The sequence below is a fragment of the Pimephales promelas genome, chromosome 12 (assembly GCF_988280905.1).
Source record: "Pimephales promelas chromosome 12, fPimPro1.hap1.1, whole genome shotgun sequence".
NCBI classification, from domain to species: domain Eukaryota; kingdom Metazoa; phylum Chordata; class Actinopteri; order Cypriniformes; family Leuciscidae; genus Pimephales; species Pimephales promelas.
In genome coordinates, this window is record NC_142780.1 from 17,163,352 (window position 1) to 17,191,050 (window position 27,699).

The window sequence follows — 27,699 nt, forward strand, 5'->3', positions numbered from 1 at the left end:
TACAGCATGGCCAGCGTAGTCTGATTTCCAAACAAATTACTCTTTTGAATCTATTATTTCAGTGATTTCTATTATTTTCATTATCTCAGTCTAGTCCAATTATCCATTTAATGACAATTTTGAGTAGTTTACTTTTAATTAAACAAAAACATGCCATACAATCAGTGCAATCTGATTCCCAAACTAATGACTTTTTTGAACATGTTCTTTTAGTAAATCAAAACCATGCAGATTATTTTGTTATTTTTAGTCAATAAAAAACAGAGCATGATCAGTGTAGTTTAAATCATTGTTTCTCATTTGTTCATTTATTTATCGCACACACACACACACACACACACACACACACACACAAGTACCATCCCAGCACTAACGGCATCTAACAGGTTAATTAACAGCTTTCACGTACGTCTTTTAAAATAAAGGTCTCACAACAAAAAAAAAAACAGTTTTCCGCGACTCACCGGTTGAGAAATACAGCCCTAAATGATACCTGGCTTTCAGTGGTATATTATAAAAATAAATATTAAATAAATAAATAAATAAATAATAAAGAAATATTAAATAAAAAATTGTCTTTGTTTAGTATTGATATTTAATATTTTTCCCTGATGTGAAACATAAATATTATATAAAATATGTTTTTTTGTTTTATTAAAAATAATTTAAAACAATTATTAAGTGGACCATTAAGATGCATCAGAAACCAGAATTGAATGGAACCAGTGAAAGATCTAAATAACATGACTTATTACAAACAAGTAATTACAGATCATTGAAAGGACATCACACTCTAAAAAATGCTGGGTTGTTTTAACCCAATTTTGGGTAAAATATGGACAAACCCAGCCATTGGGTTACATTTTTAAATTACATTTTTAACCCAATGTGCTGGGTTTGTCCATATTTTACCCAAAATTGGGTTAAAAAACCCCAGCATTTTTTAGAGTGCAGGCCCTTATTGATTGATTTATGAAAAATAAAAATTCTAAAAGTTTTTTTTTTTTTTTTGTTGGTTGCTTTTCTGTACAATGAGCACTGTTGACCATGCCAGAACGCTTCCTTGGTCAATATTCTTTGATTGCCTGATTAACAACCAATCATTGCCTGTGTCTAAGATAGGGCAGGTTATCCATAGCAACAACAACAGATATCGATCCAGAAACATCCTACAAGTGGAAATTAAGTTGTGCTAATTTAAAAGCCTCCTTGGAGAATGCATAAATCCGTGATTAGCATTTAAACAATTTGGTATGGCATTTAGTTATTTTTCATTTGAATGTGCTGTAGTCAAATAAAAGTATTCATGAAATTACTACCAGACAGACGTAGTTCAGCTGACACACCAAAAAGTGTGTCTATCTGTGATTTGACGCAGCTGCGGATGCCACGCGCTTTGCCTGTCGGCTCCCTCCACCAGTGGGCCGCTGGGCCAGATAAGACGTCACACTCCGAAAGTCTCCTTCAGAGAAAGTCCCGGATATCCTACCTCCTTGTGAGGAAGATCCGTAGAGTCGCCCTTATCACTGCTAACCTCAGCAGCCTGTCACCTGAGACCGAGCCAAAATAGACATTATTAGCATTCCCAGTGTGTCGCGCACCCTAATGCAGGGTAGCGGAGCGCTTTAAAGGACGGCCATCTCTGCACCTTATACAGCACATCCAAGAATAATGTTCTACACCAACGATCCTTTATTAAAAGCACCTCCCTCTGTGAAAAATCTCACATTAAAAATACCATCAGTTGAGGCCGATTTTCATTAGAAAAAAGGTCATCTGAGGTGAAGTGAAGCAAAGCGCACAGTCACCTTGGGTACTCTCAAGGGGTGATATCATCTCTCTCTAGATTACAGTGGCTACAGGTACTGAATTCTTAAATAACAGCCCTCTCATCTTAGTCCAGTGCCCTGCCCTTTGACAAAAAAAAAGGTCAGAAAAGACCATTATCCGGCTTCTCCTCCCACACTATTATCGGGGAGGTGGGAGAATGGAGCTTTGTCTGAAACAGACGTGACCACTGACCCTTGCCACCCTTTCCAGCAGGCCCAGACAAAGACTATCACGCCCAGACAGCGGAAGTGTCATTCTGAACACCTTTCTCATTAAATAAACATAAATGCTGCATGTTTCTAGTGTTTTCCAATGAATCTTTAAAATTGCACCTATTATGTTTTTTTTAATATTCCCTTTCAAGCAGTGTGTAATAAAGCTAAATCAAAGCCTGTGCGAATTCGCTCACTCGTTTTCATTCACTCCTTCAAGTGAGCTGTATTAGTGGATAATTAGGGAATAGTGATTGAGGGTTTAAGAGGTGATTTCAGATACAGCCATTGTCTCCCCCCAAAAAAAGAACAGAATCTAAACCACCAAAACGAGTCGCCTGCAGTTCAAATCCCATTGCGTAATAGTTCTACGTCACTAGAAAAAACATTTTGCATAATGCCCTTCTGTTGATTTGTTTATTTGAGTTGTTCAATAATTCTTTCTGCAGGTTTCATTGCAAGTAGGGGGCAACAAGTGAGCTTCTTATGCGCGTTATGAGTCATTGAATCATTCATTGACGACCAAGACAATGGCTTGTTTAATGAACAAGGTCCCATTCCCCAAAACGTTCTTATCGCTAAGTAGTTCTTAACCTATTCCTTAACCTCTCTCTCTTAACCATATGGCACGATTTCCGACACGTTTGTACACTAAGTATATCTTCAAAGACGCGTACGGTGTAAAAAAATCCTGCGGCGCGAATGAGGCGGAGGAGCGTGGCGAGGTTCACGTGAATACGCCACATCCGTGCGTTAAGTTTTCGCGCAAATTGAGTGTCTGGCATGTTAAGCGCGAATGATTTAGTTAGTGCTATTTGTGCAGGCGTAAATTTCGCTTCAAACTTTTGTTTTTACGCACGTCAGTTTCACTCTTGATGCGCAAATTGAACACAAAGTGGACAAACATCAAACTAGACACGGTAGACGCAAATTTGACGCGCTATTTTGCGTCCGGTGTGAACGCACAGTTAGTCACACTTCCGTAAGGTTGGTCTGGACCAATCATAAGCTCTCTGTTAGCATTGTTTGAGCTTAAGACGCTAGTTGCCGCCACTGTGCAGCAGTCTTTCGAAACCAGCGCAGTGCAGTAAGTCAAACTATGGTATGTTGACAATGTTGTGGCTCAACAATGATTTTATGTTATGGACATTTTAATACTAAGAATAAAATATGTTCACAATTATGAAGTTGACTTTAGTTGGTATCAGAACTAATATAGTGGTAATTAGCCTAGCCTAAGCTATTTCGTAATGTCACTAAAGCGTTTAAATTGGCAATCACGTTTGATAATCAAAATCAGGCAAACGATTTGGCTCTAAATAGCTAAGATCTATAAATGGGTAAGCATGGTGGTGTCCAGTAAGCGACCAATTATGACAGCGGTCCAACGTGTCCTTGTATTGAATCAAAGACGGCGCCGGCAGAGGAGCCGTTTAGTCCGTGTCAAATTTTTTATTTGGCAAAAACTAAGCCCTTTTGACATTTTGCCTGTCGTGGCTATATTAAAAAAAAATTGCCTCCCAAGACAACTCATTATGGAGCTGCTGGACCTTCTCAGACCTGCGCTTACCACCATATTCGGTATCTAACTCTCTCTCTCTGTTCATTGTAGATAGGTTTTATTGAAGTCGTTAAACCCCTGTCAAGAAGTGACACAAGTGGCACAACGGGATGAGGAGGGTGGATGATTAGTGAGGGATACCCAGTTCGTCTACTCGTCATAACATATCGTGTGAATTACAGATAATTTCGATTTGAAAATCGATTCCTGAGCAATCGATGCCAGCTAACCTTCAGCACCTTCACCTGGGACAGGGCCTTTGAAACGTCAAACGTATGAGGCAGTCACTTAAGAAGCTTCCTAAGGGACACTTCGGGGAACACACTTCTTTTTGAGTCTTCTTAACGCGCTAAGAGTGAGCGTTACCGAACCCAGATTCGTAAGATTTGAATCACTGGGATAAATCAAAATCTCTGCTACTTCTACAACTGTTTTTCCAATATTTGATGTCATGATGGATCATTAAAAACACTGTACCATTTGAGGTTGGTAAGATTTTTTTTATTTAAAAGGTTTTATTTATTTCTATTTATTTAATGAAAAATACAGTAAAAAATATTATTATTACAATTTTAAATTAAATAACTTTAATATTTTATTTATTCCTGTGACGGCAAAGCTGAGTTTTCAGAATCATAACTCCTGTCACAGCCACATGATCCTTCAGAGATCATTTTAATATGCCGATTTGCAGCTCAAAAAAACAACAACAACAAAAAAAAAACAGTGTTGAAAACAGTTTTGCTGCCTAATATTTTTGTGGAAACCATGATATATTCTTTGATAAGGAAAGTTTAAAAGAACAGCGTTTATTTCAAATAGATTTTTTTTGTAACGTTATTGCATTAACGTTATTGTCTTTACTGTCACTATTAATGTGTCCAAGCTGAATCTATTGAATCTACTGAATCTATCTACATTTTTTACAAAAATCATACCCCCATTTCTTTTGGATGGTACAGTATATATAAAAATGGGTAATGCTTATTAACTAGAAGTCATCTTTAAGTGTAAGTGTATGCCTTATATATATATATATATATATATATATATATATATATATATATATATATAAAGTATAACTGTTTGTCATGTGAGTGTTTGTTTGTTCACTTGACTGCAGAGTTTACCCTGCTGGCTGGAATGTATTTCTTTTCCCCATTTATATCCACAGATGTTGAGCATGAATCACAATTACATACATCTCGTAAAGATGTGCTTGGTGAGAAATTAAAAGGCAACAGCTTTGTGTTTATGACACCTTTCAATTTGCTTCTGGAAACGCTCATTTGAGAATAAAAAGGATTGGTAGAGAACAGAGATTTAAAAATTTGACCTTTTTGTTGAGCTCAAAGGGCCGTTTCACAGCCCACCCGGATGCTCAGATAACCATTTTCTTTCATTCTGTCTGCTTGGACAGATTCCCAGGGATGGCACATCAAAGGAGAGTCTGATTTTGTGATAGCCCACCATCCCAACCCACCAGCGCACACACATACATGGATATAGCAGGACATCATCTATCTGTCTGGATATGCCTTGTGCCAACAATAACTCCCTTGTGTGTACTTCCCATCAAGTTCTTGGTTTGAAATATTATCTCATTCTAATTCGGCGCTAATGAGATCTTAAGCAGAGAATCAAATTAGTGCTCAGTCATAATCAAAGCACAGTCAGTCTTGACAAAACTGAACAGAATCAGAGCTCCACCACCCACTAGGTGTCCATGTGCCAAATCCTGCCCACTTTGACGGTAGTCTGAAGAGGAAAACGGGGCCGCTAAGGACTGTGTGAGCCATACCGATTTCAAACTTCTGCCATTTGGCAGGTGCACTGAGGGGATCAAAATGAAAGACTCCGAACAACGGATGCGAGACCATGTAGCACAAAAGCTGCCGTCCTACAGAGGGACCCAAGTTAAATGCTTCACTTAAGAGCACATCTCAGCCTCCATGCAGCCTGGGCTGTTTTTACACCCACTAAACATCAATGTCCACAGCTAAACAAAGCTGAACTCTCTTTTGAGTCCAGAAAAAAGCTAGCTGGAGAACTGTCTCGTGAACAGTCAACCATGAGCTCAGTAACCTTTCCCTAGCATTCATCCTTCTCGGTTTCACTGGTACATTTCATTTTGGTCAAAAATCCAACATGGATACTTTTGTGTACATAACACCCTCTGAATTGTAACAAATTGCTGTGATATTTGACTGAGTTGTGGCTAAGGTCTGGCCTTGAGAGACTCCAGTGGAATCATTCAGACAGGAACATCATCTTTGACTTTGACTTCCTGTACATGTTCATTTTGTAAAGTATGCCAGGGATATTAAAACCAGCAAAGATGGGACCTACAGAGAGGTGCCCTCTGCAACTTCAGCCAGTTTGGCTTCTTATGCTTCACTGACAGAGTCGTGGCTGAAATATATTGACAGGAGGGCAGCTCTCACTGGAAAATCAGCAAAAAATAAGTCTCAGAAGATCGTATGGAGAAATTCATATGCTATAGCTTATAATCTTAAAAAGTGAACGATACAAGAAAGGAGAGACATAAAAATGGAAGATAAAAGTGAGACCCAAAAGAGAAGAAGAACCCACAGGAAAGAGAGAGCATTTTAACATATTTTTAACATACATTTTATAAGAGCTTCACAAGCTTTCAACAATGTCCCAAACAATGGGACCAAATTTCCCAAGATACCAAAGTTTGCCATCAAAAGTCAGAGATTTCAATATCCAAAAATTCTAATCTCATCATGAAGATCATTAATCTTTTAACAACACGCTCTCAATTCGGAGCAATTCAATTAAAATTTTACGCATTGGCAAATTGGTGGCGAATTCAGATTTTCATACGCTTTCGTAGGACCTGCTTACACCTCAATCTCCATGTGAAATCGCCAGTTCATAAAATAGTTACGTTTTTTCATGAGAATAGATTGTCTTTTACTATATGAAAAAAGTAACTGGTAACACTTTACTTGAAGGGGTGTGCATAAGACTCACATGACACCTTCATAACCATGACATGACATGGTTGACATGTTTATGACAACTGTCATTAAGTGTCATTCGCTCAGTTATGACATTTTTAATGCAAATATGACATTGTTTGAGATGTCTTTGTTATGACACCTTGTCAGTGTCTTTGTCATGACAACTTGACATTACTAAGACAACACAACCTGTCATAAACATGACATAGCAGATTCATTATCAAACTTAAGAAACCACCTAGCTTTATTGGTTAAAATTACATTAAACTGTCAGGTGGTTGGTTTTGACAAGGCTGTCATGAAGCCATTATAGCTTTTTAATGACAAATTCAATTGACCTACGGCTAAGCCACACCCTCAAAAGCGATGAGCCAATCACAGTGTGCAGCTAACCCAATACACTCAAAAATTCTTTCCTTCCACTTCCATTGAAATGCATTGCAGTTAGTCCGTTTACATTCGTTTTTTCTTGTCATTTTAAGTTTAAAATGGTCGAAACGGCATACATGAGGTACATGCAACTCCAGTACATAGGTTCCCGAGAGGCTGGGCGGCGGTGTGTATTTTTTTACTCTTTCCCAAGCCACAACTCAACCGCAATAAGTGTCTGCTATGGTTAAAGTTATGCGATTAAGTTAACTAAACGTGGATCAATTAAACAAGGATGTCTACATCTGTTAAGTTAAATCAACGTAGCCTAACGTAACGTTTGGATAACGTTAGCCTAACATTAGAAAACGTTAACTTCTAGCTGTGTTGTACATCATGTCACTTAGCTTCATTAACGTATCTGTAAATAACTGAGATAACAAATGTTAACAATGTTGTGCTGAATGATTCATGTAAATAACTTACTGTACCACCAAACGGTGATGGCGATGATATGCGGTTTATCACGTTTACACTGTGACCTGTAAATTCTTGCCTGGAACTGAAGCTTTTCATCAACCTTCTAAACAATAAAATTATTAATATAACCCTCCAATGCATAGTTAAAGTCCTTTAGTTGACTTCGAAATTATATATAATCTTTCTGTCTCCAAAAATCACCAATTGCCTCATGTGAAATGTCTCCTACTGTGACCGCTGCCATAGCGCCTGTCCCCGAATGTTGACTGTTTGTCCGAGTGAGTGAAGGGGGCGTGGCTTAGCCATAGGTCAATTAGTACCACTGTAGTTGAGGTCATGAAAAATATCATGACACAGTTATAATGGCCTCATGACAGCCAATGTCAAAGCCAACCACATGACAGTTTAATTTAATTTTATGTCAAGTTGTCATAACAAAGACACTGACAGGTTATGATGTTATAGTTTATGTCAAGATGTCATAACAAAGACATCTTAAATAATGTCATATTTGCATTCTAGATGTCATTATTGAGCGAAAGTCACTTAATGACAGTTGTCATAAACATGCATAAACCCTACTTCATATTCAAGACATATGTCATGTCATGGTTATGAAGGTGTCGTGTCAGTCTTATGCACACACCCCTTTAAGTAAAGTGTTACCAAAGAACTTTTAACACCTGAAACAAACTTAAAACTTGAAAAATCACTGAGAACTCCATTAAGGATCCTGAGCTATAAAAAAGCAACATCTAAGCAGTAAACGTTGGCTCTACCTCCTGAGATCTCATTGCCCTCTTCCACAGGTCCAGCTTCTTTCAGTCTTTGAGGTTGAATGGTGTCTCCATCACTGCTCTGGTCTACTGTTGAAGACACATGAGGGATTAAAGTCCAAAATATTGTGCAATACATATAGATATGTAAATATTGTACATGTATAACTATATATTTTGTATAGACAGTGTGACTATGTACACCTGAAGCAGTTATGGTCAAGACCCTTTTTCAATTCTGTCTCAAAACACACAGGAGGCTACAATGATCAAACACATTATTTTCACTTGCAATCCGTTTCAGTGGGATTGCTTCAAAGAAATAAGGTATTTCATACCAGAGTATTTTCCCTGAAGAGCTCGGCTGTGCAGGTTTCCACTCACAGCTATAACCTTGACTGCATACTCCTTTGTGGGATTAAAATCCTTTATTATTACTTTATTCTCTCCCCTTGCAATTTGCAACTCGCTTGTTTCCCCACCTGTCATCAGAAACAAATCACAGAAATCAGAAAGAGGATGGTTAGTACCGTACCGTATGCATGCCAAAACCAGTTCTTTACTGTCTGACTGTCAATGCCAAGCAGTTTGTTTAGATGCAATGTCAGAGGGGAATAATGCTCATAATGATAATAATGCTATTACTGTAATAATAATAATTAATACAAACAAAATAAAATTATAAATCAACAAATCACTTTGCCAAAAAAAAAAATATAAATGTATAAAAATTTAACAAGAAGACAATATATAACTCAATTTGGTTACACTTTATTTTAAGGTGTCCTTGTCACAGTGTGATTATGAAGTACTGTCTGAGTATGAACTAACAACATGTAATTACTATAGGATTAGGGTTTGATTTAGGGTTAATTGCTTGTAATTACACATAATTGACTGATGTTACCATAGTAAGTCCAGGCAACATGTGTAACAAAGACTATAAAATAAAGTGCTGCCCTCATTTTGAATGCAACGTTTGATAATTAAAAAAATAAATTAATTTAAAGAAAATTTAGTTGGAAGTGCATTTGCTCCCACATGTTAAATGACCAATTACATTTTTCCAACTTGACAAATGGCAACGCATTCTCACCCCAAGGCGTCACCTTTGACCATGCTTCAATATTTGACGTTTTAGGTGCCCTTTAGCGTCACTTACATGACGCGATCCTACGGCGTCATCTAACTGACGCTAAAGGAAAGCGTCAGTTAGAGGACGCGGTTAGGTTTAGGTGTGGGGTGGGGGTAGGGTACACGTGATCCTAGGGCGTCATCTAACTGACGCTAAAGGGCGCCTAAAGCGTCAGATATTGAAGCATGTCCAAATGCTTCCCAAGGCGTCAGTTAAGTGACGCCTTGGGGGTGAGAATGGGCTGCAAATGGATAAAGAAAAATATCTGCAATTGTTAAATGCCTTTTGAAAACGCAATTTAAATGCTGAATTTGTCAAATCATTACGTATTATTATAAATAAATTTTTTTGTGAATTAAATAGATATTTTTTGACAATTGGAAAATCTTTTTATTTATGTTTTTTTATGTAATGTATTAATGTCATTTCTGAGTAAAAAGTCTGGTCTGGTCTGGTTGGCAAACCGATCCATGGATAGATGGTGCATTAACAATTTCAAAAACACAGCTGTTGATGAATTGAGTATCCCATGATATCAACCCCAGACATCTAAACAAACTGATCAAAGTTTTTAGATGCAAAAGCACATAATGTCCAAAATAGCCTGATAAACAACCCGTCCAAAACAGCTTTGCTCTACTCTTCCACAAATCGAGCCAGAGGAGGAGGAATAGTACTGGCCTGAAAAGTTTTGATGCCAAGTTATCACCCAAATACAATATGTGGGTGGTAGTTTTATGGTCACTGCACAGCAAACAACTTCATGAAGTTTGTTTGCAGTACTGACAGTGACAAATGGTCTGTTCTAAAAAGGTCTTGGCCACAAACTCATCGTTCTCACTTCATGACATCCCTGATGGTGACAAATCTGGGATTATGACTTCAAAGAAATGTTTGCTTTGGGTAATTTTGTGAACTAGGAAAGAGAGAGAAAAACTAATTTCACTCATTTAAAGGGATATGAAAATGAAAATTCTCTCATCATTTGCTCTCCCGCATCTTTTCTCAGATGTACGACTCTCTTGCTTCAGATGAACACAAAATTACATTTTTTGAAAAATAATTGAACATGGACAAAAAGTTGATGAACACAGAGGTAATCCATACGATAAATCAATGTTTTCTGAAGTGAAACCTTATGTGTGTGAGAAAAATACTAATATTTTAAACCATCGCTTCCAGCAAACTGTCATACATGTGCGTTCATGAGTATGTGCGTTCATGCTTGACTCTTAAAAGTAATCAATTACTAGCTACTAATTAATTACATCTTCAACATTGTAATTAGATTAAGTATAAAAGTATAATTACTCTCTCTAAAACATATTGGATCACTTATTACAATACTAATTACTTTCTTAATCCCCTATCAACCTTGACCAGTTGAACAATACAAGGATAATTGCTCTTTTAATTCTTCCAAATAAATAATATCAAATTCCATACATTATTCTTGAATTGACCAAAGTATTAAAGGGAGAAGGTTAAATTACAAACCTACATTTTAACATTGATTATAGACGTAAAATGTTTAGGTTAAATCCACTATTAATATAGAATTGTTCTATAGAGTAAATAATACAATTACATCAGAAGTAACTGTTACAAAAAAATCAAGAGTAATCCCTTACTTTACATTTCAAGGGGAAAGTAATTAAATTACAGTAATTGCATTACACCCAACACTGAACTTTAGAACATGCTTACTTCATGCTTTACTACATGCTGATGTTTATGTGAAGTGAATGTATGTAAAACAGTTGGAAATTATAGTTTATAGTTTACAGAGATTAAAATATTAACATTTTTCCTCACACAACTATGGTTTCACTTCATGTGTCAGGGTTGGGGTTGACGGATGAGATGAGGACTCAATTGTGCAGTTGATGGGCTTTATTAATACAAAAAAAAAAAAAGAAACGTGGGAGGGGGTAAATGGCAAGGCTGGCATGGGCTTGATACAGCAAGAATGGAACATAAGGGGCACATACGACAACAAACTAGTACAGGACAGCAAACAACGCAGAATAAACAGGGCAGCAAACAAAGAGGGGAAAAGAGAGAGAGAGCAGGTGAGGCAACTGATCCAATAATCAGATCAATCAGATCAAACAATAGACAGGAGAGCACATGGCACATAGAATCAAACATGACAAAAAACAAGAGCACATGGCCATTTAACACAATCACAATCCATGCGAATGAGATCTCTCACTGACTGCAAGTCTTGTGAAGCATTAACTTTGAGGGTTCCATCCATTGCATATGGATTCACAGAGATGGGTTGTTTTTCTAAAAATCGCAATTTGCGTTCCACAGAATGAAGCCGTATACATCTGGGACAGCATTAGATTGAGTAAATGAGAGAATATTTAATTTTTTGGGGGGTGGAATATCCCTTTAAGGGGCTAAATGACTTAAAAAAGTCATAGTGATGAACTAGAAGGACAGCCAAAATGCATTGCTTCTTTTAATCAGTCATGCCTGAACAGCAGCATACTCGTATCACAGTCCCTCAATGTGATGAAGAAGCCTGCCCCTGCAATTCAGATCTCGGACCAATGATCCTGATTAAAATCCTCGTGGCTTACCAAAAGATCAATAGAAGGGGAGTGAAAGTTGCTTATTCAGCAGCAGCGGGAGCATGATTGGGGTTAGACTCAGAGCAAAGGGAGTCAGAACTGGAGAGCCACAGTTTCCTGATGACCTTGCACTTCACGCTTCATAAGAAAGTAAAAGAAGATTGCTGCAGTCAGAAACTGTCACAGGTTCTTACGACAACATCAAAGAACTCCAATTCTCATTTGTTTAAACGAGACCAAAGGACAGAATCGCTTTGTCACAAGCAAACGTCTCAAATGCTTTGATTTTAAAGAGAGTGGACCAAAGGACTTTTGAGGAGGAAATTGTCTATAGTTACCTCTAAAAAGTGATAGAAATCAATTTTGCTTTCCAATTCAAAATATTCTGTTTTCATAATTGGTCAAAGCTTCTACAGAACCCGAAAACATTGTTTTATTACTTTTGTTCATTCAGTTTTTATTTGTGCTAACTAGAGTACTTGACTTGAAGGCGCTGCTCAATCCGAATAGTGTATGACATCAAAGTACCGCAAGAATGATTCGAAAGCATAAGGAGTTGTCTGTTCTCTAATCGATCGGTCTGCGCAGCGGCACTTCAAGTCGAACACACCTAGGCTGTGTCCAAAATCGCCCCCTATACCCTCATTCACTATTCCCTACATTAGTCCACAAATATAGTTTACTATGGAGTGAATTCAACACTAAGTGCACCGAAGGGCTGCCGCTTTTGCATAGTTTGTGCTTGCTGTTTAATAATGAACGAATGAATAAACATAGTATTTATTTAGCGTTTTTATGTGTACTACTGTGCACTCAAAGCGCTGTACAATCATATCAGGGAATCTCTCCTCAACCAACACCAGTGTACAGCATCCACTTGGATGATGAGACGGCAGCCACAGTACGACGGCGCCAGTGCACACATGCACCACACACCGACTACAGGTGGAGAGGAGAGAGAGAGTGATAGAGCCAATTCAATGGATGGGGATTATTAGGAGGCCATGATTGGCAAGGGCCAAATGGAGGGAATTTGGCCAGGACATCGGGGTGGTGCATTGTGGGTTTAAATGAGTGCACTCAATAATGTCCACTATGGTTTCGGACACCACTAAAAATGGCTCTCCCCTCAAAATGTGCCCTATTTAAGGGTATATGGGGTGATTTCAGACACAGCCCTAGTGTTTCCTTGCCTGGCTGCGCCCTCCTACGCATTTCCGCTCAATTTAATTTTCCTTTATATATGTGGTACGTCTATGTACAAATGAAATGTATGTATGAGAGTCTGGTAGAACCAGGCTAAGTGTTTCCTGCATGAGGACAACACAAGCTGAGATGTCTAATTAGCGCTAAAATGATTCTTATGAACCGGTTCTTTTGGTCTATCATCAGTCTGTCAAAAGATTCATGAAACAGCCTTGTTAGTGGTTTGAATCAGACTTAGTAAGCGAAATGCTCAAAGTTCACAGAATTGTTTGGTTAAATGTGAGTAAAATTGAGGTTATCTGATTCAAAATGAACCAGGAACCTTTACTGTAATCAGTGTTTCCTCTACATTCATTCTCCCGTGGCGGGCCGCCACACTTAAAATCCTCCCGCCACGGCTGCAGCTTCTCAGTGACGTCCGATATTCTGCATAGTATTATGTCATTTTGTTAAGCCCCACTAAAGGCATAAAAAAAATTTGTAAAGCACAATCAAGTTTTCACCCTATATTCCAAGACTTCTAAAGTCATTGCATAATGTGTAATTTTAGTCGCTAAGTTAAAGTTAACGGGAAGTCATCTCGCCTCAGTCTCCATTCAGAATTCACACAGCGCGTCACGTTCGTTTGCGACACGACGACACTCTCTTCAAGGTCAATATTCCCATTATTATACTTCATTTGTAGATAAAGCATAAAGGTCTATGGTTTTCATAAAATGACATTATCTTGCTGGAGTGGAGTTTATTGCCCATACCTTTCACATTCCCTTTATGTAAGATTACAGCATGGAGTCGAGAGAGTGCTATTGTTCTTCATGCGCACTGAAATTTAAAACTGTTAAAAGAAAAGGCTCAAAAAACTGTTGCATATAGAATACACTAAGCATGCTGCACGATTAATCATATCGCAATCGTAATAGCGATCTCAAACCTATGCAATTATATAACGCAAAATGCCGCGATTTTATACGAAATAAACAAATTAGGGCTATTAACGCAGCATCTCTTCTTTTTTGTCATCCTTTGACTAGTGTTACACGATCCTGCTCTTATTCGTGCAAATGCCTTTTCGCATTTTGCACGACAAGAACTGAAAAGCTGCCTGTGAATGCCCTAAATGAGACTCGCAGAAAGACGCGCGCCATAATGCGCATATGCACTGACGCGTGCCAGAATACAGTTCTCTTTCGAGCTTGAACGAACAATAACACACACAATTATGCCAAAATGTCGTTTTGTCGAGTACCTTCATAACGTAAGAAAAGTCTTATGGACAAAAAGAGTTGTGCTATGAGGCGCATGTGAGATCCGCGTCTCGGCAACGGGTGCTCTTAAAGGGCCAGCAGCGAATAAAGCGTTCTGTCAGTAAAGTTAATCAAAGAACAAAGGGAAATTAGAAAATTACTCACTGATCTTGACTAAAGAACTTTTGTAGCTTTAATAAGGATTATTCTATATATAATTTATAATTCATGCAGCACAGACTGTTTGATAACTTTATTCAATTTCTGTATCCTACCTGTTAAGACAGGAAGGGCACAGGTAAATATGTTTTTTATTATGGGTTTATGTGGGGATTCTTTGAAGTTCACTTAATTTAAAAGTTGTTAATTTTTTTTTTAGCCTAATAATTTAAAAAAAAAAGTTGATAGCTTTCACTGTAATGATGGTTTGGTTGATGGTTTATTGATCATTATAGGTGTTATCAATCATTTAGTTGTTGTCTGTAGTTTGAGTTGAGAAATAAACATTAATACACAGAATGATCACTAATCTGTGTGTGCATTTTACTTTAGAACCAAGCAAGTTGGACTCATGAAACCATTTTATTATATCGGAATCGCATATCACAATTGCAATATTGACCTCAGTAATTGCAATGGCAATATGACATTTTCCCCAAATCGTCCAGCCCTACTAAGCATATTATAGATATAATCCCTTTGCTATGTTCTTTTCAATGTGAAGCATTGCTTGCTGTGACTTGGTGTTGCTTCAAGTTTATCATTCTGCACACGGGATGCGAATGATCGATTATAATACTTTGGGGAGACAAGGCCCCCCCACCGGGGAAATGGGCCTGCCCCCACAGCTTGGAAAAATCCTAGAGGAAACACTGCTGTAATATTTATACTTTTAGTTTGTGAAATCAGTCTATTTTCTGACTGGTTGTTAATACTGTATGGCAACGTGTAAATAAAAACGCACTCTCAAAAAAGTTTAGAAATGGTGTTCTAGAATAAACTAGTATTCTTTAGAAAGAAAAAGAAAACATTTAAATATTGGTATTATTGTTTAACATTTTTAACTTTCTTTGGAAAGCATAATTTCCCAACATTTCCCAAACAAGCAAAATTATTCTTACAAGACTGCTTTATTTAAAACATAACTTTGCAAAAAAACAAACAAAAAAAAACAATAGTCCCAGAAAGACAGCATCAAGTTGAAGCAAATTATTACAAAACCACACAAATAGATAACTTAAATTCAGTTGCAGTGAATCAGACACTTTTTAAGAGAGACTGATATGTGAAATGTGGCAGTGAATGATGCGATATAATCTCACCTATCAACAACAATTGCCAATCCCCAATGGTAAATCAATGGAACAAATCACGCAGTGCCATGCAGACAATGACATGCTTTCAGCCTCCTCTAACATTCCTCCAGCTATCAAACTCTGTTATGAACATCACTAGAGTTAACTGTTTAAAACAAAAGCTATACTTTATCAGCTTCGGTGTTATGTTCATTTCAAATATAATTCCGTAATTTCTCAGCTCAAACTCATTTTGGGAGCCAAAGGCACCCTTGGTATTCTACAAGTTGCCAATGTTGTTGTGGGACATCAAATACCATAAAAAGCAGCTGGATCTAACAGTAACCTCCCTCTGACCTCCTAGATTTTGACCAGGTACTGCAGCCAGACAATCCTCATCTCAATCACAACAGACTCACATTAACTCACTCTAATGCAAACGATCAACTGTCATCATTCGGCCTTGTTCCATCACTTCCATCTCAATTCCGTCCAATAGAGAGAACTGCCAAGCCCGCTAATGTCACTTTGCACATAGGAACCAAGCAAATGAGCTGCTATAATTGAAAAGAGTGCTTTTCTCATCTGTTGGGAATGTCTAACTGGCTGATGAAAATCTATGGAATTAGGCCTAATATACACAGAGTTTTGGAATGTGCTCTAAAAAACAACGAGTTTAGACATGGTTCATTGTTGCCCAAGAAAAGGGGGTTGTGAGAGTTTAACAAAGGGACACGTTTGCAGAACTGATGGCTAGTGCACCTGGTCTACATAAAGCAAAAGAGTGGCCTTGGCTCTTTGGCTCAAGATATGTGTTATCGGTAGTTGTATCACAGCCCCAGACAAGGACTATTGTCAAATATGTGAAGAAACAAAGAGACCTTCACATCTGTCAAGGTTGACAAATACATGTTGAAGCTCACATGAAAAAGGCATTTAAAGATACAAGTGTGGCTTAAAAGAACTAAAACAGAGCCTGTATTTTGTTAATACTAGATTTAGATCCACATTAAATACAAGCCTGTGTATACAATAAAGTACCACTATTCATTAAAAGTAATTGACTGACCACATTGCTTCTTACCTGGTTCAGTAGTGTATATAAATTTGTAGCCGTCATATTCTCCTTTTGGTTCCTTCCATGAGACAAGCAGCTTGACTGCACTCAGAACTTTAAACCGAAGTCTTCGTGGGGCTGAAACTGCAAAGGAAAAAATGGAATTATAAACTACAAATATTATTTTCAGAGGAGAGTTTCAAAGTCATCTTCTCATTAGCAATGACCATTTTTATGTTTACATTAAGGTGACTTTATGTGGTGAGCAGGACGGCCGAGGGACGTGAGAGAAAGTCGCGAGGCCGGTGGTGCGATTGCTAATGAGCAGCACCTGTGAAGCACACCGGTGACGAAGGAGCGGAGCCATAAAGGGGGAGCGACGGAGTGGACGATCGAGAGAGGAACAGGCCTGCTTTTATTTTATTTTATATTTTATTTGGTAAGCCAGCAGTCGTCCGTGAGGGGCTGCTGGCCGGTATTTATGTTTTATTTTGGGTAGCCAGCAGTCGTCCGCGAGGGGCTGCTGGCAGGTAATTTGTTTGTTTATTTTATTTAAATAAAGTTTTATTTTATTATTATTATCCGGTTCCTGCCTCCTTCTTCCCGGGTTTCGGCACCAGTGTAACAAGTTCAGGGAAGAAGGAGGCAGGAACCGGATAATAATAATAAAATAAAACTTTATTTAAATAAAATAAACAAACCAATTACCTGCCAGCAGCCCCTCGCGGACGACTGCTGGCTACCCAAAATAAAACATAAATACCGGCCAGCAGCCCCTCACGGACGACTGCTGGCTTACCAAATAAAATTTAAAATAAAATAAAAGCAGGCCTGTTCCTCTCTCGATCATCCACTCCGTCGCTCCCCCTTTATGGCTCCGCTCCTTCGTGAGAGATGCGAGACCGGTGTGCTTCACTGCTGCTCATTAGCAATCGCACCACCGGCCTCGCGACTTTCTCTCACGTCCCTCGGCCGTCCTGCTCACCACAATATAATTATTTTATTGTATATCTGACAAAATGCACATAAAATCAGGAACGGAAAGTTATTGACTCATAAAATATGACAAGATGGTTATTGAAAGAAAATGACTTAAAAGGTCAGAAGCGTACATCCACCAGTTAGGTTCAAGAGGAAGACAAGTCTTAAACAGTTCAACTAAGCATATTACTGCAGTTTATGAGTGTCTACGGCCATAAACAACTGATTAGGGGTCGTCTTTAATAATTCAGTTCAATCCTAAACATTTTTTTATACAGCATCAAATTCAGCTCTGACCCATTATCAGTTGTAAACTGTGTGTTAGCCCTATGAGAAATCACCACACCCAAACATCCCATGTAGGGTAATGAAACATTGATAAATCAATGTTTCTCTGTTCTTATACATCACATGCAACAGTTCTGCCCAGAGAAAGAAACAGAGATGCTACACTAATTGTATATGAAGAAACCATCTTGGCACTAACAGAAAAGGGAAAATATCTAAGAATGAAACCCAGATTTCAATACTATTGGAAACAAGGCATTTAGGAGACAAAGAGGAGACATAAAACTGATCTTGGCGCACCAACCTGAGGAAAGGAACACTGCTGGGTTTCCTGTGTGGTGAGCATCTTCTCATGGACACCCACACCAATCAGTCCAAATATGTGTCTTTGGGGGACTACGACCCATTTCCATCAATCAGCATGTATATAAACACATTTCAATGCTCTATCTCTCTAAACACAGCAGGAAACCGGGTTGCCAGTAATTGGGTTGAATGTTTAGCCTAAATGAAGCTGTCACTCATCTGGTTTGGGACCAAATGTTTGTTATTGATAAACTTATATTTCCAATAAATGAAAGAAAAATATTTGTTTATTCATTTCTAGAAATATGGTTATTCTAAAAATTGTGCTTTAAAAGTGTCATGGAAAGTTTCAGTAATAATTCTTGGTGATTCATATGAGTGGGATGAAATAAGTTCTGATATACTGTGGATCCAGCCATCTAGAGAATCTGGATCATTTTTCAGGACGGATCATCTACGTTTAAAGTAACCACCCTGGTAGTACGAATATAGAGAGGGATGGCGTGTTGTGCCAGCTCAGTACTGCACACCATGACAGAGAGGTATGCGAGACACAATTCGGAAGATAGATAGATCCAACAATGTTGAGATGCTAAACCCCTGCTCATGAGCCATGGATAATTAAGAAAAAAATAGAAAATAAAAAAAACAGATTTCTGGAAGCAGTATCATGACAGTTTCATAGAATATTCCTTGGAAAACTGTCTTAGCAAACCCAGGTATCCACGCCTCATGGCTTTTGGTGATTAAAGGCTCTGTGCCAAACAGAATCCTGTAGAGATTGAGGAGGAGGAACAGAACAATGGCCATGGTAGTTTAAGGGTGACAAGTGCTGACTTGTAACTTGAAACGAGGGGAAATCCGAGCAGGAGGTCTTGTGTCTGTCTGTATATTAGAAAAGAGCTTCCACAAATCTGTAGGTCTTTGATGTGGTTATCTTTCATCCTTTTGGAGACACTCACATAGTTCTTACTCTGAAATCCACTGTGTCCTTTTATCACCATGCTTCCAATTACTCACCTGTCAGAGGGCTCCGCACTAGTTTTGAACAAATTCAAAAAACGCTGTTGAGGGAATTAAAATATTAATGCCTACTTTACTTAGCGGGTGCTGTCAAAAACATTCTGCAGGTTACAATCGTCCAAGTCTGCTGGATGTGATGTAAATTTCTCAAAGTCTCATCTTAGCAGCAGGAATTATTTATAGCCAAACTTCTCTCAATGTGCAAAAATTACATTAGAAACGGCTTAATTAAAGGTTTTGTAATGAGATGTAATGCCCCTGTAAATCCAAACAACAATTACTTTAAAACGGTGTGTTTTTTTTTTTAACGTTTGAGAGTTTTGACAGGATTTCAGACAGCCTGTTTAGATTTGACCTTCAGTTCTTTTATTTCATTTTTTCCACAACTGCTTTGTAATAAAGACCCTTCCAAAACACTCTCATAATGCCTCAGCGCTTCAAATTGCTTTGTATCACTGTCTGCTTCTGCCCATTCATTCTCAGAAAGGCATTGTCAGCAACTGCAAGCATTTTCACTCCAACGCTTCGAGTACCCACAAACACGATGGAATAATTTCTATACGTCTGTGTCAGGTTAAAGGAATATGGCAGGTTCAAAAAACTGACGAAATGTGTGGCATAGTGCTCATTAGCACAAAAAAATAACAACATAAATATGGAAACAATTATTTACATCAGTTGTAAGTATCACCGATGTTTAGAAATGAACAGTGAGGGGCATTAAAGGGTTATTGCGTAAGCAAATATTAATCAATACTCTTTGCTTGCTGCTGTAGTTGTTGCCCAGCCACCAGTGGTCATTTCATTTCAGCTGGAAACAGCAGTGAATTGTAAGTACAGTATAGGGAAGTTTTTGTAGCTATACTATTGAAATATTTACTGCATACAAATATGCTTACTTCCCTATTATATAGTATATGAAAAACAAAACCTAGTACGACCAAATTCATGGATTTCGAAAAACAGTACACCAATGACCAACTGCTTCTGCTGATATTCTGGAGTGTGTATTCAATGAACACTTTACTATCCCATGAAGCCATGGGAGAGGGAGTTGTGAATGGTAGTGAAGTAATGCAACTGGCAATGTAGGTCATGTGACAGGATGTAAAACGTCCAGATTTAATTACAATTATATAGATATATAACATACTTTCTTAACAGTCACAAAGTAAGTTCTTCACCAAATGTACCAACTCAGACAGTATGTGATTTCAGACGCAGCACTTCTATTGTAAATGCCTCATTGCAACCAAGATATTTTTTTCTTTTTTAAAAGAAGTAGAAATGTATTCAACATGTAAATCAAAATTGTGCCAGTGCTGTTGATTCATCTTAACTTGTATTGAACCTAGAATATTCCTTTATCCTGTTCCTGTTTTTCCCTGTTCAGAAGCACCACAGAACTATTTAAAATCACACCTAAGCTTTCAGTGATTTTAGGGAAGAAAATAACCTGTCTAGGCTACACCTGCCCAAGTTTAAAGTAATCAAAACTTTATCTTCCACTCTAGATGATGATCCAAGCTCCACCTTTCACTCCAGGGTCTGGGAGGAATGTGATACTCCTTCCAAACAGAGCAACCAATTAAGCCTTTAAGCTGCCTTGAGGATATTATCATTGTGGTCCCCTGTGATGTTAGACTAAATGCTTTTCCACATCTCTATCCCATCTAAAACCTTCAAGACTCACTTTAGCCCTTTTTACCTGAGAGGCATTACACTGAAATGAGTCCTCTTAGGAGATGTGAAGGTCCCATATTTTACATATTTTACAACATCCCATATTTTACACAATGACACAAAAGCCGATGCACCCGAGCAAACTGCCAATTCAGAACCATGAAGACAGCAATTACCTTGAGCCGAAACAGGGGTGAAAATCTGAATCAGTGCCAGCGAGATAAGCGGACACCACAGCTTAATCCTCGATCCCGAAAACTGCATCCTTATAGCTGTGTGAGTGATGCTTGCCCTGAACCGAAGGAGGGAGAGAAACAGAGAGTGAGTGGAGGAATTCACCGAAGCCGTGTAGCCTCAGGGGGATTTCAGAAACCCATGGGGAGGGAGGGGTGTCTCTGCGGGTCAAGAACAGTAAAGACTTTGTTGAATTTTGATGGACAGCCAGTGAGAAGTGCTTCCTGAGGACCATTGTTGTTCCTGAGAACAAGCAGGACACTACAGCTCCTGTCATTCATGTCGGATAAGAAGGCTGATGTGTGTTTAGAGAGGAAACCGCCCGGGCTTGTTCAAGAGGGCACCCCCACTTAACTTAAACAGTGGTCTAAATTAGGGTCAAGAGATTATACCGGTTTGCTGCATAGTTCACTAAGTCAGTTTTCCTCAGCTGTTGTGACTCAGATGGCTTATTCTTCTACAATGCATATTACTTTTTAGCTTGTTTGGATTGCATGCAGGTGGTTCTACATCACAGTATTTATTTGCCTTAAAGCATGCTTTTTTATTCTTTTATTTTTAAGCATATCTTTAATGCGTTTAATAATTGTATTTTCATACTTTGTTAATGATCAATTAATAATTTCTAAATGAAGTATAGCATTATTTACAAACCAGTTATTTAAGAGTTGTCAGTCATTCATAAGATCACTTAGAAAGTGCAAGTAAATGTAGTAAATACAGGTAGTTATAAAGCATTTAGTAGTGGTTAGTTAACTATTTCTGTGAGCTAATCTAAAGTGAGGACTATTCATGCTTTGTAAAGCATTTATAAAGGCGATTTAAAGGCTCATCAATCTTCTAAACAGTAAAATGTAACAAACACAACGCAGTGATACAGAACATAGAAATATTTAACAGCCTTTAAAAATGCTTTACAAGGCATGACTAGTCCTCACTTTACATGAGCTCACGAACATAGTTAACTGATCACTACTAAATGCTTTATAACTACCCTGAACTACAGCATTAATACATGTTAATAAAGCATTTATTAACACACTAAGTAACCATCACTATGTCTGAATGATAAGCTGTATGAATGTACATTTAAATAGTTTATTAAATCATTTACTTACACGCTCTAAGTAATCTTACGAACCATTGATAACTCTCAAACAACTGGTTCATAAAAAATGCAATTCTTCATTTAGAAATGATAAATTGATCATTAATAAAGGATGAAAATACAATTATTTAACAAATTATAGATATGCTTTTAAATCAAGACGAAAACATTTATAGCTGTATTTATAAACTGCTTATTAATGTCTATTAATGCTTTAAGAATGATGAATTAATGGTTTACTCATACTTAACTAATTATTATTAGCGTGTAGTTATTATAAAGTGTTACCAATACATGCTATTTCGTAGCAGTCAATTGTAGACTACTAAAGAAGAACCCACAATGCATTGTTAAATTCCCTTGCATGTCTGTCTTTGTCCTTCACTCCCTCTCTCTGTTTCACCTGCTACTGAATCCTGAAATAAACATCAAGCACTCATCCTTCGCGTCAGTTCTATTCTCAACAGCACAGTAAAGATGAAACGCGCTAAATTTAAAAATAGATGGGTATCAAGTATATTCTTTGAGCATGTTTGGGACATCCCTACGATTATTATTAGTAATAATAGCCCAATAGAAAACTTGTGCTTCTGTTTATAGCCTATACGGGAATAAGTTACAAGCAAATAATATAGCTTATACACAAACTAAAAAAGATATCCTCAAATGTGATTTAAAGTAGGCTAGTCTATGTAATGAATGAATGGAACAAAAAATATTTCCCCACAATTATACTTTAAGACTTTAAGATAAATTCAAGAAAATGAATAATACACATAAAAGTAGCAAAACAGTGTGAAAAAAATTCACAACTAATTTTAGTCATTTTGATGCTTTTTCTTGATTAATTCTCCTAATGTTGTTTTCACAAAAGCAAATGATAATTGGATTATTCGAGAGTATAAAACCCTTCAGCAGTTTACCTTTCACACCATTCGCTTCAATAGAATCCTCTTGATCTAAATGTGATCTAAATTCCCGCGTCTTGTGATGATGAGACTTCACTCGTATCTTCTCCCAGCTTCAGTCAGATAACAGCTCTCTCCGTGTGCGTGTTTCGTCTGTCCTCATTCGCCCATTCTTTTAGCTCCTCAGCTCTGCGCCTCATTTCATCCGTTAGTCTTCGAGAGAGAAAAAAACGTTCATGCGACCAATTGCAGCCACTGGACAGACGACGAATGATCTCACGACAATCAAGAGCCCTTCTCAAATACTTGATCCTGCCTACATGGAGGCTGTTCAGCGCTGCCAAGCAAATCCATTATCATTACATTTCAAAGGAATGCAACTGTAATGAACAATAACGCCTACACAGGATGATGGATGCTTAAGTTGACTGTTATGACTAATTCTAGCTATTTTATTAAGGCAGATTATTTGAATAAGTCAATCTGCGCAATTATTAAGTTAAAGTCGACATTTGATTTTTATTGTCAGGCTATAGTCTAGCGAAAAACCAGGCTACTTTTCACCGCCCTATCACAGTTAACCATACTTTTTAAACAAAACTTTTTTTGTGTAGCCATGATAAGTAAATAACAAAGTGACATAATGACAATATTTTAATAATTTTGTCGATATACAAACCGATACGGATTCCAACGTAAAGCGATAGAGGGCTGTTGCTATACTGGCAAACAGTGCGATAAATAGTGTGATCTAACGTGTGAAATTAACTTTTTAAAGCTTTATTTTCTTATACGATCCAACGATCTAATCCATTTCTGACGGACAAAAGCAAGAAAAAACGAATATTTGTTTCTTCTTTGCATCACACTAGGGGAACATCATGTCAACTTTAATTTGGAGGGTCAGACCCCCCATACCTCATGAAACACACTAGATTCAGCCAATCTTATATCTTTGTCTCAATATATCAATACAATATGTAATTCCCATTCTTTTTTCAAGTGCCTATCGTTTATGTTGATCATCATAATAGCCTAGTAGCTATTTCATTGTGTTCCATTCTATCCTAAGTCCAACATATTGAGAAGAATTTCCAAACACCTTTTGGAAGAACATTTTATCCTTCCAGGAACACACCTTCTTATATCATTCCAAGTTGAGCGTGCAGGGAACAAAGCTATCTGAAAGCACACAAGATGTGTTGAAAGGAGGAGATGTTAAAGATATGTGCGACTGCGTGAAATTTTCTTACTGTGCAGTTTGCTGATTGGACAGAATCCAGAGTGCAATGTTGGAAGTTCTCTGCACTATACCCAACACCTCGATAATGTAGAAATCCACCAGATTCATACTTATCACCAAGGAGTACCAAACAGGTGTTCTCTTGTCCAAGGTTTCCCAGATTCATACCAGAATCTTGTAATCCACATCCATACTGGTTGGTTATGGGGATAAAAGAATATCTGACTATCATTATTCATTATTTGATTTCCATGGGCCATCACACTGGCAGTACTTCCCACGAGACTGCAGATTTGCAGTCTGAATGAACCGCTTCATTTGCATGATTCATCTGAGTAAATATTACAGAAAGATGATCAAGGGATCATGAAACCCCACCGTATGATCCTCGGAAATGTTTTTGAAGGTTATAAGAGGGCGCTGCTAATGTAACGTATGTTTATGTTCACATTGTTGAATTCAGTGCAAACAAATATGACTCAATTTACAAGCAATAACAATATGCAAATTTCTCTGAAAAGTGTCTCAAACTGCTCTCCTGAGGACAGGTCTTAATGCACACTTGTTTATTACTGAGCATTATATAGTGCTGGAATGTTTATCACAAACTTATCCTTTTAAAGAAAGAGGACATTTTGATTCCAAAGCTAAGAGAACCTTAGACTTTCAAAAACGCATTCACAGATTAAATGGCTCATTGAAAGCTGCCCAGCTTGCAGCGTATACAGCATTGATCAACTTCAATGTACAGTCGGCGCGGGACTGGAACGGTGACACCTGGATGCCGAGATGCAGTGGCTGTAAGCTCTTTAACTCTGAATGGCTTATTCCCAAATGACAAGGCCAAGCGTAATGAGGCATTGTGGGCTAATCAGTGGGTTCATTCAGCAGGCTCCATACATTACCCAGCGACTTCTAATTAACCGTGGGATACGGCAAAAGATGATGGCGTGGAGGAGTCTGTGAGACCCTGGGGATACAGGAAAGAGCAGTTCACACCGAGACAAGGCGTTTTTACATGCACACACACAGTTTGGATGGATTGAACTGTAGATGCATATGGTAGCAAAACGGGCACACCTCTCAAGGATGAACAAAGGTCTTTAGGAATAAAGGTTTTAAAGCACGCCGAACGCAAACATTCTTGGGGGCGCCGCTGGGGTCACGGCCGTGGCACGGACTATTCCAGTGCGTATCGATCTTTGAAATTTTCGGCCTCTTTATCTTCACGAATCATTTGTGAATACGCCTGTCTCAGTGATTATTTAATAGGCCTGCACAGAATCCCTTAGCAAACTTGGAAGGGCATGGAATACAGCTCGGGTTTGCATATTCATGTGAATCTGGCTGGTTTCCAGACTTTTTTGAGTAGTATGAAGGGGGCTGATGAGCCATGCCCTTGTTAGACTTATTTTTAAGATTTGGCAACTGTCCTCTCATCTCACTGTGATTGGCCCCGTGAGGAGGTTTCACAAAAGATTCATCATTAACACAAAAGGTTAATATTTTTCCACAGACGCCGGTCTGTGAAGGTAATCAGTGTGCATAACTGCATTGTTGGCCAATGAAATCTTGCATAAACAGACGGGGCAACGTGCTCACAAAAGGGGTATGTGGTCTGTCCTTTCCTGAGATCCAAGCAAAGATATCTACTACAATTTGAAGACAAAAGCATTGGTGCAAAATTATGCAACTTTTCCCTCATGTTCTCTCTGTGAGCCCTAGTTAATAGTCAAATGCACTATGTTAAATGCAAAATGAAACAGGCAATGTAACTTTTTTTTTTTTTTGAAACATGATGGTTAGAGACGAGTTGGTTCCTACCAAGGAAGGAGCGGTTGACATCTGATAAGATTCATTCATCAGCTGTCAGTGAACTGTGTAGCCCGGTGAACTAAGACTCCCTTTCCCTCCCACTTCTGAGAACCAGCAGCAGAACATTGCTTTTAGGAGATCAACCTTTGTATGGTCACTTCCGTTCGGAGGCTCTCAAATAACTTCATGTTTCTGCAGTTTAATGATGCACTTGTTGCACTTCTGTTCTTTTGCATAGTTTATAGTCACACATTAAATGAATTCGCAGTAATCATGATATATTTGTGTTCTGTTGCTGTAGTGTAGCTCTCTGTAGTAGCTCTTATGTTGTCGAATTTGATTAAAATGTCTGGAGATCATTAGATCCTCAAAATAGTTTAGCTAGAGAAAAAACAAACTCAGTACTTATTAAACGCGATTAACAGCCTCGACGGGGGATGGTTGACTGAAGACAGAGGTTAAACATCTATTTATCTGTTCTTACCCCATTTAGTGTGTAGTCTAGGGAATTGCCCAAGGTCCTATTTTGCTTTAATAGACCACCTTCTATCAACACTCACATCTCAATTCGTCTACTCCTGCAGCCAGAGCAAATTTAAGCTGTGCTTGAAGTAAAAAGGAGGGAAAATTCGTGTGGTTACAGTATGTTTCGTTCAGAAAACAGGTAATATTAATTAATTTAATATACTAAAACAGAGGAGCACTTATGGGAATTGGAATGATGCGTTTTCACTGATAGTCATGTAGGCAGAAAATAACAAAAGTGGAACATTAACCTGTTGTTAGCAAAGAAGATTACACAGAAGGTCCGTTGTTTAATGTCATCTTGACATTATGTTGGATGCTGACGATCAATATTTTAACTTTTAATACCACAGAACTAAAGTGAAGCTAATGCAGACGAGCATATTAGACTAGGCATAGAGTAACACTGCCCTCTAGCGATACGACAAAGAACTGGAGTCAGTTTAGTTACATTTTAGTCTACTGTTACTCAAAAAAGGGTTCTAAATAAAAGATCTAAAAATCTAACAGTAACTTAATTGATAATAATAATAAAAAAGTATATTTATAAAGGTCGACGCTCGAATGTTGCAAGAAATGCGCGAAATCTCTTTAACCAACAGGTGGCACTAGCAAACCTAAATCATTCAGGTCAATAGCATTACGTCATCACATTTCCTTCACACAATGTAAGTTATTGTCTCTGGTTATGAGCATGTGGGAAGAAATAGTTCGATACAGTAATATACAGTAGGATCTAAAAGCCTGACTGAGGCCAGTTTGAAAATATGGCATTCAAATATTAATTTATAACCGTAAATAAATAACCAGAATAGGCTATTGAAGTTTTTCAACCTGTAATCTAAAAA

General features: G+C 37.9%; 1 protein-coding gene across 7 annotated transcripts in view; it reads right to left on the bottom strand.

The window, feature by feature from the left end:
- col14a1a (collagen, type XIV, alpha 1a) overlaps window positions 1-23,609 on the bottom strand; it is a 117,901-nt gene extending 94,292 nt beyond the window's left edge. For 4 of the 7 annotated variants that reach the window (XM_039680243.2, XM_089117569.1, XM_039680252.2 and 1 more), the window contains exons 1-5: window positions 23,284-23,608; window positions 21,195-21,310; window positions 16,765-16,881; window positions 8,557-8,700; window positions 8,222-8,308 (exon numbers count right to left, since the gene is read on the bottom strand). In XM_039680243.2, coding sequence (XP_039536177.2) covers window positions 8,222-8,308; window positions 8,557-8,700; window positions 16,765-16,881; window positions 21,195-21,282 — 436 coding nt within the window. In that variant the 5' untranslated portion in view covers window positions 21,283-21,310; window positions 23,284-23,608. Of the gene's footprint in view, window positions 1-8,221; window positions 8,309-8,556; window positions 8,701-16,764; window positions 16,882-21,194; window positions 21,311-23,283 lie in introns of those variants that run through there. The other 3 variants (XM_089117568.1, XM_089117571.1, XM_089117570.1) reach the window with 3 other exon arrangements.
- Window positions 23,610-27,699: the final 4,090 nt, after the last annotated feature.